This window comes from Platichthys flesus, chromosome 1, assembly GCF_949316205.1.
Source record: "Platichthys flesus chromosome 1, fPlaFle2.1, whole genome shotgun sequence".
Lineage (NCBI taxonomy): Eukaryota > Metazoa > Chordata > Actinopteri > Pleuronectiformes > Pleuronectidae > Platichthys > Platichthys flesus.
Window position 1 is genome coordinate 16,909,309 of NC_084945.1, and position 17,363 is coordinate 16,926,671.

At 40.3% G+C, this 17,363-nt stretch overlaps 1 protein-coding gene across 1 annotated transcript; it reads left to right on the forward strand.

The window, feature by feature from the left end:
* The first annotated feature begins 3,611 nt into the window (after positions 1–3,611).
* Positions 3,612–12,329, forward strand: LOC133958668 (potassium channel subfamily K member 2-like). The gene is made up of 7 exons (XM_062393578.1): positions 3,612–3,724; positions 4,887–4,977; positions 5,491–5,608; positions 6,201–6,361; positions 8,531–8,717; positions 8,817–8,956; positions 11,975–12,329. Exons 1-7 carry the CDS (start codon positions 3,627–3,629, stop codon positions 12,311–12,313), a joined length of 1,134 nt encoding a protein of 377 aa, XP_062249562.1. The 5' UTR covers positions 3,612–3,626; the 3' UTR covers positions 12,314–12,329.
* The last annotated feature ends 5,034 nt before the right edge of the window (positions 12,330–17,363 follow it).

A 17,363-nucleotide genomic window follows, 5' to 3' on the forward strand; every position in this document is an offset into this window, starting at 1 on the left:
TCCATACCCTGTTTTCTAAAATGTGACTTCTTGGAAAAACAAGTATTAAAGTTTCCTGGCTTGTCATAGATTATCATTCAAATGAAAGGAACTGACACTCAGTGAGAAGTCATCATCATAACCAGAGCAAATTCCTTGTAGGTGTAAACCTACTTGGCAATAAAATACTTCTGATTCTGATTCTGATTCTGATTCTGATTCTGATCATTAAGATGTCACAACCTAATACGTTTAGGAACCACTGATCTAGGAGCCTCACCTTTCTCTCTATGTCTCATCATACCCTCCTGACTGACATACAGTACATAGCTAACAGACGGGGGCCACTTCAGGATATGGCGTGCTGCCCTTCTGGCCTTCTCGTGGCCCGGACAAAATGGATGCAAGCCTACACTGGCCCACTAGTCAAATAACAAATGTGGCCCAAATAATCAGTAATCAGACTTGAAGGGTAAATGGGGAATACGAATCAAATAGCACAAAACAAAATCAGGCCACTGTTGGCTCATTTGGTTGACATATTGCTATGGCTTACTGGTGGCACAGATCTGGCAAACAGGAGTGGACCGACCAAGTGCGTATGTGGGCCGAAAACTCATTTGACTTAACTGAAATAACAGCATGACACATTGAAGATGTTTGTCTTGGGTATAGTGCGTTCATTTAACTTTTTACATTTGCAGGTGCATTATGGGATTAACTGGTAGAGCGGTGGCCCTGTGGCCTGGTACTTCCCTCTAGTGAATGACCATGCAGTCGAATCACTACACATTCACATGGGTGACTGGAACTCTTGGGAGGGACCTCCCTTGGTTCCCTGATGAGGGGACCACCTCCCCGCAGAGCTGCACCTCCACCCCTTCCCTCCTGTATCTCCACCCTGTGCTGCGCGCTCAAAAAGCCCGAGCGCAAACGCAGCGCAGTGGATGACAGACATCTGGAAGAGGAGGAGGACGAGGAGAGAGAAGGAAACCGCAGAAACACGTCTCTCTATCACCTTGACACGTGGGCACTGTTAACGCGCAGCATCAGTGTCCGAGCAGCAGGACGAGTGTAGAGGAGAGGAGCACGAGTAAAAACACGGAGCGCCTGTTCCTCCCGCCGCCTCAGCCCCGCAGGGAGGAGACACGCAGAGGAGGAAAGATTCCCCCAAACACAGTGAGAGCGTCGGATGAGGAGAAGAGGAGAGCGGAGGGCATCGGATAGGCAACAACAAGGAGTGAGTACACACTTCATGTCTATATGTAGGACATGGTGTTGAGATGGAGAGAGATATTGTCCTAAAACTTGTAGATAACTTTTACAACACTGTTCCAACTTAAAATTATTATGATTATTGTTATTATTATTATTATTATTGCTGTTATTATTGTTATTATATTTTTATTATTATTATTATTATTGCTCATGCAAGCCACTTCTGCACTTTAAGGGTAAGGTTAGGGAAAGGTTAGGATAAGGTATGTACAAAGTTAGATTAAGGAAAGGATAAGGGTACGACAAGGTTAGGAGTTAAGACAGGGTTACGATAAGGTTAAGATAAGGATAGGACAAGGTTTATAAGGCTAGGTTAAGATTAGAATAAATTTACGATAATGTGAGGATAAAGTTAGGATAAGGTTAGGATAAGAGTAGATTAAGGTAAGGATATGGTTAGGATAAGAGTAGATTAAGGTAAGGATAAGGTTATGATAAGGTTAGGATAAAATGGGTTAAGGTAAGATTAAGGTTTAGATAAGGCTAGGATAGGGTTAGGATAAGTTTGCGTTAAGTTTAGGATAAGGTTAGGATAAGTAAGGCTCGGAGGAGGTAAGGATAAAGTTTGGAAATGTAGTGGGTTAGGGTTAGGTTGGGGTAAATATTTAGGACATTGAAAAGTCCCCAAAGGAGAAAGGCGTGTTTGTTTTAATCATTACAGTCTCACCAGAAATCACACAAAAATGTCAGAGAGTAACTAACTTGAGATTACTAACATCATTTGCTCAGCATCTTTGTTATTTCAAAACTTACCCATCCCCCCAGTTAGTTACCCTTGATTTGGAGAATAATATTTAGTGTTATATTTAATGAATGTTAGGGGAGTAGTGATGCTGTAGATTGTGTTTATGTTTTGGGCAAAGCCTTTTTTTCACCTCTTTTCTCATCCTAATAATATTGTGTATATAGACTGAATTAAATGATACTTTTTCTCTTAGTTTATGCAAATCATATTGTTTGATTTATCCCTATTGATAAAATTATTTTAACAGTTTAGGTTTTAAAGTATAGAAAAATTGTGAAAATGTTATATGCTCTGCCTAAAGGATGCATCACTTTCATTGATTGTCTCTCCTGTCTGTGTGATCCTGAACAGACCCCACCTCCAGACCCTCCTTTATTCTGTCAACTCCACCTCGTCGTTGCTCTGTTCTCTCCTTGTTCTCCATTCATCCCCCTGTTCAGTCATCTCACACACACATACATAAATGCACATATTCATATTCAATCTGTACCGTGGTGTCTGACAGTTGCTTTTATGTTTGAGGCTACATTAATGTGACATCTTATTATTAATTACTTCCATCACATATAGTGTAATCTACTCTTATTTCACATTATGCTATTGCAGGATTATCATCAATATTCTTTATATCATAGTTTTTTGTCAATATATGTATACCCTCTTGCTACTTAATTCCAATAAACAAGATACATGAAAAATAATCAATACAACCTCTGTTTCAACACATCTTTAAATACAGCTGATTATATGTTGTGTGTGGATGAACTGAGGTGTATCACATATTGTCTTTGACCGCACATTCATCCAATTGGAATTGAATGACAGATCGAAAAACTGACTAGCAAATTATAAAGCAGGTCCTGGCATGCAAAGGTTTCACAGTTAAATTTGTACGCACTCATTCATGCATAAAAGCTGTTCAAAAAACATGGGCAGCTTCTTCCCCCCTCTCGTTAAATCTCTGTCTCACCAGAATGATCAGTAAACTCTGTCTGCTCTATCCACCCCGGCTTTCTAATTTCTCCACACTAAAGAGGAACACAACTCGTGTGCCCCTCTTCCTCTTTCTTCTTGCTTTCAGCTTACCTTTTATTCTCAACCACATGCTGTATCTTATAACAGCACACACACACACACACACACAGTAAACGCCCAAGCATTGCTGTGTAACAGGAGAGGACTAAACACTCCAGCTTGATTCAGAGGCCTTTTAAAGGACTTGTTGCTGATTTATTTATAAGGACTTCTAAATATGTGGACTGCAGCAGGTCAGCATAGAGAGGGCGGGGAGAGATGTGTAGGAAAAAATGTTCAATCGTATTTTTTTTTCTCCTCCTGACAGTGGCAGCTCCAGATTTACTGGACCCTAAATCTGCCACTCACAACACCAAGCCCCGCCTCTCCTTCTCCACAAAGCCAATCACACTGACTCCCCGGGAGGAGAGTGAGGTGAGAGAAAAACGAAAGAAGTCCTGACTTTAAAAGTAATTTTTTTTTTTTCACAAGCTACACAATTCACAGTGTTGGACGGGGGATTTTTAGTATCAGTGGTTATTTTAGGAGGCCGCCTCTATGGATGCAGGTTGATTGATCTGTTGAATTGTTGTAGGTGGTTTCCACAGTCATGAAATGGAAGACGGTGACAGCCATCTTTCTTTTGGTGGTTCTGTACCTGGTGATGGGAGCAGCCATCTTCAGATCTCTGGAGCAGCCTCACGAGAGGTAGGCGGGATGAATATGTCTGTTGTCTGTCTGCCTCACTGCCAGAGGAGCCCTCTCCCCTCTACCCATCCACCCATTCACCACTCATGCTCCTGTTATTGACATTCTCTCAGCTAGCTGTGGAATGTTCACTCCTATCAGGAATTCCCACTGAAAACTGCAGGTTTTAAGCCCTATCTAAAAATGCAGTGTGAATCCTTTGGTATTGAACCATTGTTGACTTATTCCTTCTTTTATTGGGAAAAAATGTTGAGAATGTTTTCATTATTTAGGTTGTCAAACTATTCATTGCAAATTTATTTTTAAATTTAAAACTGAGTCCCCTGTGGTGATGCTACTGAATTATGCTACTCTATCACTTTATATGGAACAAATATAAGTCTTCAACACTTCATAGATCATTGAACACATCATTTCTAAACAAATCAATTAAATTGCTCTCTGGTATAAGGAGTTGCTGTTGCAACTTGGGAACATGGTGCAGTAATTGGTCTGAATATTACAATACAAATTGGGCCTCTATAATTCAGTCATTACACTTGCAGGACAATAACATTTTACCACACAGCTTTGCCAATGACATCAAAACACACTTATTGAATAACACAATACTGTAGACGTGTTAGTTGTGGACACCAGTTGGTGTGACCAAACATCCTAATTCTACAGTTTAGAATATACATATTTTGACAAGTACACCATTTTGGTATAGATTCAGAGCTTTAGTCTATTCATTTTAAATTAAAATAGCTGATACTATATTAAAGTGCCAAGTCTCTGCTTGAGTTGTGTGTAGGTATAAATCCATATAGAAAAAATGTGTGGGCGATAAAGGCCTTTAAACATGTTTCGCCAAAAACTAACTGGACAGCTAAAGTTCAAATGAAACAAAATGATCATATTTAATAATATGTTGTCTATGATTACCTGAACTCTCTGACCCACAAACACCAGCAGATGATCTTCCTGCGCAAATACTTACAGTCTGAACTGTAATAAGTAGCACTGTGGAGAGACGAGGCCCAAGTACATATTGTTATAATTAAACTTCTATAACAAACCATTACACTCTGTTCAAGAAATATGTATTTAATTTGACTTGTGATTACACTCTTTTAACCCCAATCAATCTCTCTCTCTCTCTCTTTGCTCTCTCTCCCAGTGCCCAGCGTTTGGCCATCCTGTCCCAGAAGCTGGAGTTCCTGTCCAGACACTCCTGTGTGAACCAGAGCCAGCTGGAGGAGCTGGTGAAGGTGAGGCCGCCTTTACCGCTGATGAATAATGAAATACTAAAGACATTTACTGTGGACTTCTATCACCCAATAGAATCTCCTTCAACACACAGTGTTGTGACTGAGCTCGCACAGATGCAGAGGTTTCAGCACCATGGCCAGTTCCCACAGCTTCACTTTACATGTGTGGAAGTTGTCTCTGCAGTTCACCTATTGTTATTTCTGTTTCCCGCTCTGAACCAGTAACCCTTCCTGGGACACACCTGCTGTGGATTTCATATTTTTTCCTGCTCCACAGTCGTCTCAAATTTTATAAATTTCAATCTATTATTCATTAGAAAGGCAAGTACACAAACACACATTTCTGCCTGTGCCACAACAAGAAACATGTTTCTTAAAAGCACCTGCTTCAATGTTTAAGGATGGAATTATTACAGCAGCAAGAAAGGAAAACAATATTTGTTCTTTTAAGCAGAAGGAAGGTAACAGCTGTTTTGAACACCAATCTCTTGCTCTTTCTTTATCTCCTTCCAGCAAGTTGTGTCTGCAATCCGTTCAGGAGTAAACCCTGCAGGAGTCCTGACCAACCACAGCAGTCTATGGGACCTGAACTCTGCCTTCTTCTTTGCTGGGACTGTCATCACAACAATTGGTAGAACACACACACACATATACAGTTATCAAATGTACACATTGTTAATCACACTCTCTTTAGTGTCTGCACATGATGTTCATGTCTTTCTGTATAACAACCATACAACCTTACTTCACTGAAGGCCATTAAGATTGCAAACATCAAACAAACAAAAAATCAACGTGATTATTTTAGTAAGTTTGACTTTGATGCAAAGATCAGATTGAACATAAATGAAAAACACCACAAACGAGCAGACTAAATATAAACTAGGTCAGAAAACTGGTCAGTACAAACTTCAAAACATTAAAGAATTCAATATCATATTAACACATGCAAAGGGGTTGTGGTGCCTTGTTGTACATGAAGATTTAGGATGCAGTAACTTTTTCTGTGTTCAAAATAAATAGATTACCATGTCGCTGTTGTAACTTAACTAGAGTCATAGACACATGAATCTTTCAAGACTCTGAATTAAAAGGCATTTGATACAGATAGTGAAACACTTGTTATGAAAAAAAATAGGCCAAATCTCATTGTCCTTGTCTTCAGCTGTAAGGTCAGTGGTCATATATTTCCCTTCTTCAGTGTCTCGCCTCCATCTCTGCAGGTTTTGGGAACATCTCTCCTCACACAGAGGGTGGAAGAATATTCTGCATCATCTATGCGTTGCTAGGGATCCCTCTGTTTGGCTTTCTTTTGGCTGGTGTTGGAGATCAGCTCGGCACCATATTCGGCAAAGGCATTGCCAGGGTAGAGAAAATGTTTGTGGTGAGTCTGGAGTCACATACACAGTCATGTAAACCCTGAACACACACACAAACACACAGACACATGCACGCACACACACACACACACACACACAAACACACACACACACACACACACACACACACACACACAAACTGGTATGGGTGGACATGCACTTACCTCTGAGCTTTGGATACAGTAGGTACACTTTAATAATTCACATCAAAGCACTCTACAATATCCTCACACACACCAGCTCTTTTAGTTTGCACTTATATAGACCTACAACTGATTTAACAACTGTTCACAGATTTTACAAAACCACATGGCGATGGTGGACGATATGGATTAAATCCTTTAGAGTAATATATGGAACAGAGACAGATATATTGTGATGTAGTTAATTTTCTGCAACTGATCATAGATACATAAATATGAAAGAGCTTCAACACATGGTATGTACAACTTGTATTGTTCTAATACATTAACAGATATTGTGATTTTTGATGACAAACTCCTCGGATTTCATGGTATCTATATAATTGTCCTCAAGTTAGCACATTTGCCATTAACCTCTAGTAAAGCTAATTAAGGTAGTATATCTTAAATAAATGCAATTTTCTATACTTGAAGAGTTTATCAATACCAGCCACTGCAGTGACATTATTTGCTCTTTAGAATGGGTAAGCCCTAAGGGATTTAGACCTTAAAGATACAGTGATAAACGCTACGTGTAAATAATCCAAAGTATTTGTGACAATTTCAACAGTAGTGGATGAGATTCTCTGCAGGCTGTCTGGGCACAGACAGCCATGTTTTTAAATCAAGTAAAAGCTTACATTTAAAATGTAACATAAGAGCAAGTAATGGTGTATAAAAAGTCCACGTTATCACCTAAGACACTGTGAGAACAAAACCTTTCACCCTTATTTACATTTTGTTGAATAATTCTCCAGACCTGAGATGTTGATTTAAATCCAAACAGCTAAACATTGATAGGTTTGATTTAAAAAGCCAAAGAGGAAGCTACAGCAGGTCATTCTTTAAGCTACCGGCACCACAACTCAGTCTGAGCAAGTTGTCAGATTTTGGGATCCACACTCATTAAAATGATCAAACCTTGTAAGTGTTATTTAAGATTTTCTGGTTGATTCAATTATTCATCATATTATCTGATGTAACATTATTATTAACATCAACATAATCACACATCACACAGTTTGTGTTGAGATTTTAAAAGTTTAACCTATTGTAATTCAGAATGATTTGCTCCCTCTGCTGCTGTCAGGGCACCCGAGGGAGTCAGTAATGATTACGGCAGAGGACAAGGGTCAAAAGTTCATTCAAGTGTGTGTGTGTGAGTGTGTGTGTGTGTGTGTGTGTGTTGGAAAATCCTTATCGCTATGTGCAAATTGTGTGAGACTGCAGCATTATCCTAAATGAATACTGGGAACGTCTTCTCGACTGCACCCAAAGGATTAATTTGCAGAATGCTGTCATTACATTTAACAGCTTCTGATGCTGTTTTACCATTTCACCTCAAAAGCAATGTGGGGCATCTTTTAATGTTGGTTATCCAATTACTAATGGATGTACAACAATAGAATGACACTCAGTAGAATGCATACCTTCTTAAATTGAAACTGCACACTCATAGATTTCAGTTCCCTTCGAATGCCTAATTTCTTTCATTAAGATGCATTAATGATTCCCAAGAAAATCTGTGAAAATGTAAAAAACGTTCTCTGAATAGTTCTCTCAAAATGTAAGAGGTGTCTCCCCATCATATCCTCCCATCAGGTTTCAGGGTAATCCACTCGGTAGTTTTGTGGTAATTCTGCTAACAAACCAACAAATGGACAGGGGTGAAAACATAACCTCTTTGGCGGAGGTAATTAAATATCTTAGCACAAATATATCCACATTAAACCTGGATTATCTCTCACAAGCACCTGCCTCCAGCCACACAACAGTTTTAGCATAGAAGCACGAATTTAAGATTCACAGTATGGCCCCTAACATTTGTTCTTGAGATCCAAGAGAATGTGATAAATACACTAAAACCCAAAGAATGACAATCTTCATGTATCTTTGCAGTGATAAGACAAACCAAATCTAAAGTTGCACAGTTGTATTTCACTGTAATATTTCTAATCTCGGCCGTCCTCTCTCTCTGTGTTTCACCTGCAGCACTGGGACATCAGTCAGACGAAAATCCGGGTTATCTCCACGCTGCTGTTTGTGTTGTTCGGCTGCCTGCTGTTTGTGGCGCTCCCAGCAGCCATCTTCAAATACATCGAGGGTTGGTCTGCGCTGGAGTCCCTTTACTTTGTGGTCATCACACTGACAACCATTGGCTTTGGGGACTTTGTGGCAGGTACAGACACTTTAACCCTAATATAAAGCTCTGTTTCCTTGCATCATACTGGTCTGCCTCATCAGGTGTTGATAAACAGCTTCTTCTCTCCTTGTCTAGGTGGCTCGGACATAGAGTACTTAGATTACTATAAACCAGTTGTATGGTTCTGGATTCTGGTGGGACTGGCCTACTTTGCTGCCATCCTCAGCATGATAGGAGACTGGCTCAGGGTCATCTCCAAGAAGACGAAAGAAGAGGTATGACACTGTCCACTCTCATCTGCTCCTTAATTCACTATCTCTCTGCATATCTGTTCATCAATACACTCTATCTAACTACTAATTCCATTAATGTCCACAAACCGTTCATCTTATCGGCTTCACACATGGCAAGTTTATTATAAATCTCCCAGGGAAGTGTACTGACGGGTTTGGTGCGATTTGAACACAAGATCCGTTCACTATCAATAGAAATACGACCAGCGCTCTGTAGCAGTCAGTGGGGACGGGGCAGTGTGCCTTGATACTTTGGATTGGGTTGAACATGTCTTCTTCTATGTCCTCAGATAAACTACAGCAGTGGTCAGCAACTGGGTGTAACCGCAGGTTGAAATCACTCTCAGATTATTTTCATAATTTGATAGTTTTATTCTACAATAACAGACTGAGACACAAATACACAGCAAGAATTTAAGGTTCACAGTTTGGCCCTCAGCAATTGTTCTTCAGATCAAACAGGACGTGATAAAGACATTATAAACCAAAATGATGACAATCTTCATATATTTTTGAAGTGATAAGTCAAAACAGATCTTAAGTTGCACAGTTGAAATCCGTTAAGGCAAACACAGAATTCCAATTCACTTCCTGTGAGCTTTTTTTTTGAAAAGTTTTGAACATGAGTCTGGAGATTTTGTCGATTGTTAAACAGAAGGCTGTGAAATTGCTGACATGCAATGTATGAAAAAATAACACCTGTTCATTTAATAATTTAAACGTGAATAAAGGCCAAACACATGAACAGTATTAAAGCAAATTTAGTTTCACTTTTTGGGAAACATTAAATATATAGAATCTTGATTGCAGATAAACCAGGTGGACGAACACAAAGTTTTCAAACTTCACTCTGCACCACAGATTGTTTATAAAATCTCTGCACACAACATCAAGCACACAAACAATAAAATTCAGTATAGTCAGTATATTGTAGATATGTGTAAGAGTAGATTGTAGATTGTTGTAAAGGAGGAGTCACTAATCAAAAGGAATGATTCAGAAGTAGATTCTGGAGAATCAACAGGACGAGAGAATAGAACATTACAAACAGGCAGGTATAGAACAGGCACTGCACTAGTCTCTGGGCTATATGTCTATATCTCCTTGTCTCTCTCCGTACAATGCAGGTTGGAGCTACTCCTTTACAGCGCCATGTCCCCGCCTCAACTTTTGCTCCCTGCTTAACTCAATTTTAAATGACAAGACAGTTTTCTAATCTAATTGACTGTCAACCATCCAAACACATAGTCTGAGGCCATTACTCTGCAAGGGACAAGACATGCAGTGTATATTTAGCAAGGATGTGACGGCTGAAGGCCTGACACAGTGTGCCCTGTAATTAAACATAATTAGTTTAATTACTGGTTGGCAACTAAAACTGTTAAATGTTGATACATGAAGCAGCATACAGATCTTGTAAGGATCAGTAGACCTCATGGGGACCAAAGCCTGGTCCTACTGAGGCATCACATTATCTCTGAGCTCCTGGTTAAGGTTCGAGGTAATATGTGAACCATGGTTAGTTTGCTTGGCCTGTGAAATATTCCTTGTCATTAGCGAGTCCCCCTTAAACAGTTCTACAATATACTGAAAATGTTAACTATTTGTGTGCAGAGATTTGTATAAACAGTCTTTGGAGCTGAGTGGAATTAGACATTGTTGTGTTCATCCTACCTGGTTTATCAGCAGGGAAGATTGTATAGTCAACTGAATTTGCCTTAGTATTGTTCATAATGTGGGTGTGGTTTATATGTACATTTGAATGATTATGAGACATTTAGTGTCAGTCCCTCACTGTAGTAGCTTCACAGTCATAGGCAGACATGTTTTCAGAAAGAAAGACCTGAAGGTTGTATTGTCTGATTGTGAGTTTGATACAGAACCTGTCCTCCTGGCAAAGTGCTGAAAAGTGATTTTCTCAGTTTTATGAAAGCATCTCATAGCCTCTCATCACAGTAGGTACAAATACAAATCCATGAGTAGCAGCAGAGTCCAACTCTTATCAGATTGTGTGGTTGTCTGAAGATTCAGAGGGAGGTGTTTAATGGATTTTAAGTGAGATGTGCAGACGGAAACAAATTAGATGCTGTGTGGCAGCACACTCTGTTCTCAGACAATTTTTGCTATTCAAATTCTTCTTCTGTGCGAGTATGATTGTGTCTCGGCTGTAACCACCTACTCCACCAGTAATATACATATGATGGCTGTCTTCTTGTGCACAGTGTGTGTGTGTGTGTGTGTGTGGGTGTGTGGGTGTGTATGTGTGTATGTGTGTATGTTTGTCTGTGTCATTGTCCCTATGGTCACTTTGTGCATCCGATTTAGCTCATAGCTCAAATATAATTGTACCTGGTCAGTATCATTGTCACTCTCCACCTCTCTCTCTCTCTCTCTCTCTCTCTCTCTCTCTCTCTCTCTCTCTCTCTCTCTCTCTCTCTCTCCAAACAGCGTAAATCCAAAGTTGTTATTAATGTTACTTTAATAACCTTTTCTTATACAGAACCACCTAAAAGGACCTTTACAGGTTATTTCTAAGAGAAAAACAACTCTTTAGTGAAATTGTCTAAAAACATCTAGACCTATGCTATATTTTACTACTTATAGATACAATACACATACTCGTGTGCAGCAATGTATTACAAAGGAAAAACGCACTGCTAGCCAATTAGCCAGTCGTCTGTTTCCCCCTTCCACTGTTGGTGTTGATCACTCTCAATAGATTGTGATCTCTCATTGCCGTTTGCCAAATAACATGAATAAAACATAAATACATTACCTCAACCGTGAATGTGATCTGTGCCTCAGACAGATTTTCATCTCATGATCTCACGCTGCTCCATGACATCATCATGACATTTTCTGTCTTCTTTGTTTGTCTTCAAACTAACCTCCACTAACCTGACACCATCACTAAAACAGCATTTGTTCCAAGAACCAAACCTGCCATGCGTGTTTCCCTCAGTCCTCTCTGCTGACACCTTTCTCTCTCTCTTCTCCCAGGTCGGAGAGATCCGTGCTCATGCTGCAGAGTGGACGGCTAACGTCTCGGCAGAGTTCAAAGAAACCCGTCGTCGTGTCAGCGTCGACATCTACGACAAGTTCCAGCGCGCAACCTCCATTAAACGCAAACTGTCCACTGACCTGGGATTTAGCCCCACCCCTGAACTCAATCTGCCCAAGAGGACTGTGTCGGTCAACTTCAACGACGAACGGGACAAGAAGGAGAGGGAGGTCGGGCTGCAGGGCCTGACCACGCCTCTGGCCAGAAACGGGGGTTCGCTCATGAACGGTTTTGACCCAGAAAGAGGCGATGGCTCAACCATCGAACACTTCAAGTAGGGAGACCATTTGTCAACAGTGCTGAAACCAGTTTCGCTTGACGAGATAAACAGTTTCTATTAAATCAAGTAAAAGGGAGGACGTGGCGCTTTGTGATTCCAGGAGCGACATCTTCACCTCTCTGGAACTGGCTGGAGTGAAGCTCAATAACCCTGCAGTGGATTTCTGATGACGGGACACTTTCCCCATCTCATCATCCTCGTTCCTACACAGAGACAAAAAGCGAGACGAACTTTGAAAGAGTTGACCTAGTTGAAAACTCAGTCTCTTGGAAAGAACAACAGTGGTTAAAACCTGCTATTAACTGTATATGGTGACCTAATTTAGAAAGGTCTGTAGATTGTCTAAGGTGCGTGGCTGTGGTTCCATGTTTTTCCACTGTAACAGTTTGGGATATGTTTTATACTAGTTAAGGTCCCAGACTAAATCCTGATCATCAACACTGCAGTTAATTCCAATAGTAGCAGCTGAAATAATCTGAATCAAATGAACATGTCTTTTAATCTGAAGCTTTTTCCTGATCATCACACTGACTGTTTTATCGAGAGGTGCAGATAAACTAGGGTTTACTTGCTCTTACTGGTTGGTAACAGAGACAAGAGCTAGATTTTTTTCTTTCTATAGTTTGTCGGTAAATATTCCAATCTACAGTTTTTAAAATTGCCCCCGCCTTTTAGTACAAGTGGTGACTTTTTGCAGTAACTGAATGCCAAATATTATCTTTACTTCAATGTTAAACTTTCTCCCCAGTTTTCACGCCTGCTGTTGACTAACTTAAGAGTTCTAGTCAGTTCCTGAGTGGGGGGGTCACATCCGATAACAGCCAATAATGACAAGAGTCTGTAGACCTTATTGTATAATGTTGTCGTCTTAATGTTTTGGATTTGACGGCATCCTTACGTACACACGATTAACCACTAACTTCTCGGTTTCAGAGAAGACGCGGATGGTGCAGGTAGTTCGAGGTGCTCAGATTGTCTCTCTCTGACTCTGGATGTAGATTTATAAGAACTTAAAGCTCAGATCGGCTCTGGGAGGAGATTTGTTGAACCATCGTTGTGCCTTAAACTCTTTCCTTTGCCTACAAGGCCGAGCAAGACACACTGTGAGGTGGACCACTGACTGAACAAGGGTTTATTTGCAGCGTTGAATGTGTCTCTCATATGATATATGATATACTGTTTATACACACTCATGTTCTACTGGCCTTGATCCACATGTGATCATACTCATCCAACATTTTATCGAGCAGTGAGTTGCAGACATTTTACTAATCAAACATATTTTTTCACATTTATTGACATGACGGTGGGAAGGAAATGAGGACAGCAGAGGGCAAAGTGCCGGGTCGGAATCGAACCCACAGTCGATGCAGGAAGATTTAGGCCTCTGAATGTGGGGCGTCCACCGTCTCACCTGATGATGAGGGGGCCCTGCACACAGAGGCCTGGCTCCCACTGCTGAAGACCTCACTGTTTGTTTTTCGTGAATTAAAGGAGAAATGTTTGTGGAAACTGCAGCAGTTTTTAATAATTCATGATTATATAATGAACGTGAGTATTATATCCAGCGTTTACTCATGACTGACCAACTCAAAGCTGCTTCACCATGTCTGAGTGGTACTGCCACAGATTCACAGCATTGAACCGTCAGCTGCCAACCTTTATTGTGTCCTCGAAAATGTTGCACGTTGTCTGGATATCATGGTTTGATGTGAGGATTCACAGATGTGGACAAGTCATGAAAGTTTCATTGCTACGTTGCAAGAATAAATAAAGTTTTAATGCCCAGATTTCACACACACACACACACACACACACACACACACACACACACAAACACACACACTGAGGGCTTTCCTCTGTGTGTGTATGCCTGCCGTTGAAAATGCACTTTGATTTGAGAGTCAGTCTTTGACCATAACAACATGCTGCCGGTTCCTAAGAGAATCAGTCCATTCAGATGTTGTTATGTGACATTAGGGGTGAGAACATGCTTTAATACACATACACACACACACACACAAACACACACACAAAAAAAACAAACACAAACAAACAGGGAGCGTGAAACCAATATATATTATACAGAGTTTTCAATTCAGCTAGTGATGTAACGACAAATAAAAATAGAGATAGGAGCTAAATATCCCTGAAGCAGAAAACTTGCCTTATGAATCCTCTGCAGTACCGATTAGTTGATCTTTTATTGGGTGAAATCTGTGAAAGGTGATATTGATTCTTCTGGATGAACTAAACTGGTCATTCAGACGCCCACTGGACATCCAACCTGAACTGACACCCTGTTGTGTGTTGACTATTACTATAGCAGAAGCATTAACTCTGAGGCTGTGGTTCAACTTTAACACTGAATGGAAACAGTAGTGATGTTATACTGGTTAGTGGCTGGTTGCTCTGACTTTGCCTCGGGCTGTTTAGTTTGTGACGTTTTTACACAATCATCTTTTTAGCTGTGCTAAAATGAAACTAACTCTAAGACTTTCTGCTAACGTGTCAGATATGTAAATGCTTTTATGACTTTTATGATTGTGAAAAGGGTGTATTTTTATAAACGGTACACTATATGTTTCTACACTGGTGTAATTCTTGGAGATCAAGTTGTTATAATGAGAATAATAATGTCTGTATCAAATCTAAACACAACCTAACAAAGACTTTTGTAAAATATATGACTTAAGATTAAACTGATTTCAATTCTTTCACAGTCTGTGGTGTCATTCTGTTGCTTCTGTCTCCAGAACAAGAGCAAGTGTCATAGAGTTGTTGAATTACATCATACATAATTTATTCCACTTAAATAATTGTCCATAGAGGCATCACAGAAAAATACTTTTTTTCTCCTAGTGTGTCTCCAAAGTTTTTTGTTTTTTCAGAGTGTTAGTGATTGAATGTTTGTAGTTAGGTTCCTTTGATTCAAACATGACCTGCTAAAAGCTCCTTTTTGCACTGTGTCCATTTGTTCTCATGGAGATTTTAAATCGTACATGAAATCTCACTGGAGTTAGTTTTTCATTTTAAAACTTGGACGTGTTTTCTCACACATATCATAGACAGTTTTATGAATTTGAAAAGTTGAACAGAAATATTTTCAGTGTGTGTAAAATGAGGTGCATATTAATCAGTAGATTTTCATCACTCACACATGTTACAGCCGCTGTGTTGAAACTTCCTGGACGAGAGAGTGGTCTGATGAGTGTGACGGGTCAGTGGCAGCTGCTCTTATGATGCGTGAGGTAAAGTTATCAAAGCAGGAACTACAGAGCAGGAAGTACAGAGCAGACAGACAGGCAGGCAGGCAGGCAGCTAGACAGACACGGAAAAGCAGAGAGACAGGCACACAGACAGACAGACAGACAGACAGACAGACAGACAGACAGATAGTGGTTGTTTGCCATGCTTCTTTGCAGATTTTGTGGGGGCATGCATGTGATAAAATGATGGTTTTAAAACGGCATTCCACCCATTTTAAAGTGGGTACCGCTCAGTCTGTGAAAACAGTTGTATTGAGTTCTATGTGACTTACATTTTGACTAAATGACTCATATTATTAATTGTCTCAGCTTGGGCACAGATTTTTTATCAGAAATAAGGTATCACAACATGTTTCAAACAGTATGAAAGAGTTTAACAGTTGGGAGGAACAACAGACGTTTTTAGGGTGCTTTATATGAAACTTTGGCGTTTAACTCAGTATCTAATCCTCCAACCCTGAGGAAATGCAAAAATAATGAGAGCGTCGTTAACTACATTAATCTGTTCAGCTGATTTAGCGTAATCCTCCAAACAAATAAACAAACAGATGGGGGTGAAAACATAACCTCCTCGCAAAAGGTAAAGGTTTGTCGAGTGACTTTAATACCTACTCAGTTTTCTCCCTGATGCACAACTGAAATGTTTCGGTATCACTTCCTAATAAGTCTCGTAAGTTTATAAACAATTTACTGGTAATAAATAATGACTTCATTTCTGGTCAATTCATAATTTAAGTAGATAGGTACTTCACTCCTTCAGTCATCACCTGTCAGTCATAAAACTACTGTTGGAAGATTCTGTATGATTACAGGTTATATAACTCAGTTTTAAAAATTATAAAAATGCACAACCGCCTCTGTCCTGTTCACACAAAATGGTTGACACTTCCTGCCAGTGACTCTGCCCTTGAGAGCTGCTGCTTACACAGTGCTGGTGACTAAAGAATGGGACAAATCATGCATACAGCGGGGGATCGGCAGTCAGTCAGTCTGTCAGTTACAGACACACACACAGACACACACATCAGTCTTAGTGCCAGTGATAACACAGCTCAGTGGACCCATCTCCTCATTTCCCATGCTGTCGGCCAGAGTTGGTTCTGGCACTGCGGCTTCCGCTAGCAGCTCCAGCCAGAGACATCAGAGCAGGACTGCATCCGCCCCGAGGTGTGTGACTGTGTCCACTGCTCTCTGTTCCCATAACCCAGCAGGCCCTGCTGCTTCCTCACCTCGCCCACTGCCAGCCACAGAGACACACCAATGTAAGAGAATGACTCAACGAGCCAGCCGCCCAGGTTTCTCTGATGCTCTGACAAGAAACAGACAAACGACTCCACCACTGTGTCCCATTGTAATGTGTCTTTAGAAAACAAGAGGTCAAAAGGTCAGTGCACGTCAATACTTTTAATTCGAATGTTTATACACTAGAGGAGAAAGTCGATGGTTATTGATCCAGATCAGTGTTCCTCAGACGTGCAGAGCTCCACCCAGAAAAACCAGACGGCTCTTGACATTTTACACCTGTTGCCATGTGTTAGCACTGACACATTCAGTGGATATGGAGGACACCGTAGCAATGAATAACTCATTCGTCTTGTTCATTAATTACCTCTGCCAAGGAGGTCAGGTTTTTCCAGCAGGATTATGCAAAAACTACTCAACTGATTTCCTAAGGAGTCTATGGAGGTGTGAAGCATGACCCAGGAAAGAAGCCATAACATTTAGTCGCAGATCCAGGAATTCTGATTTACTCCAAAGATTTCTCAGAGAAAAATGTAT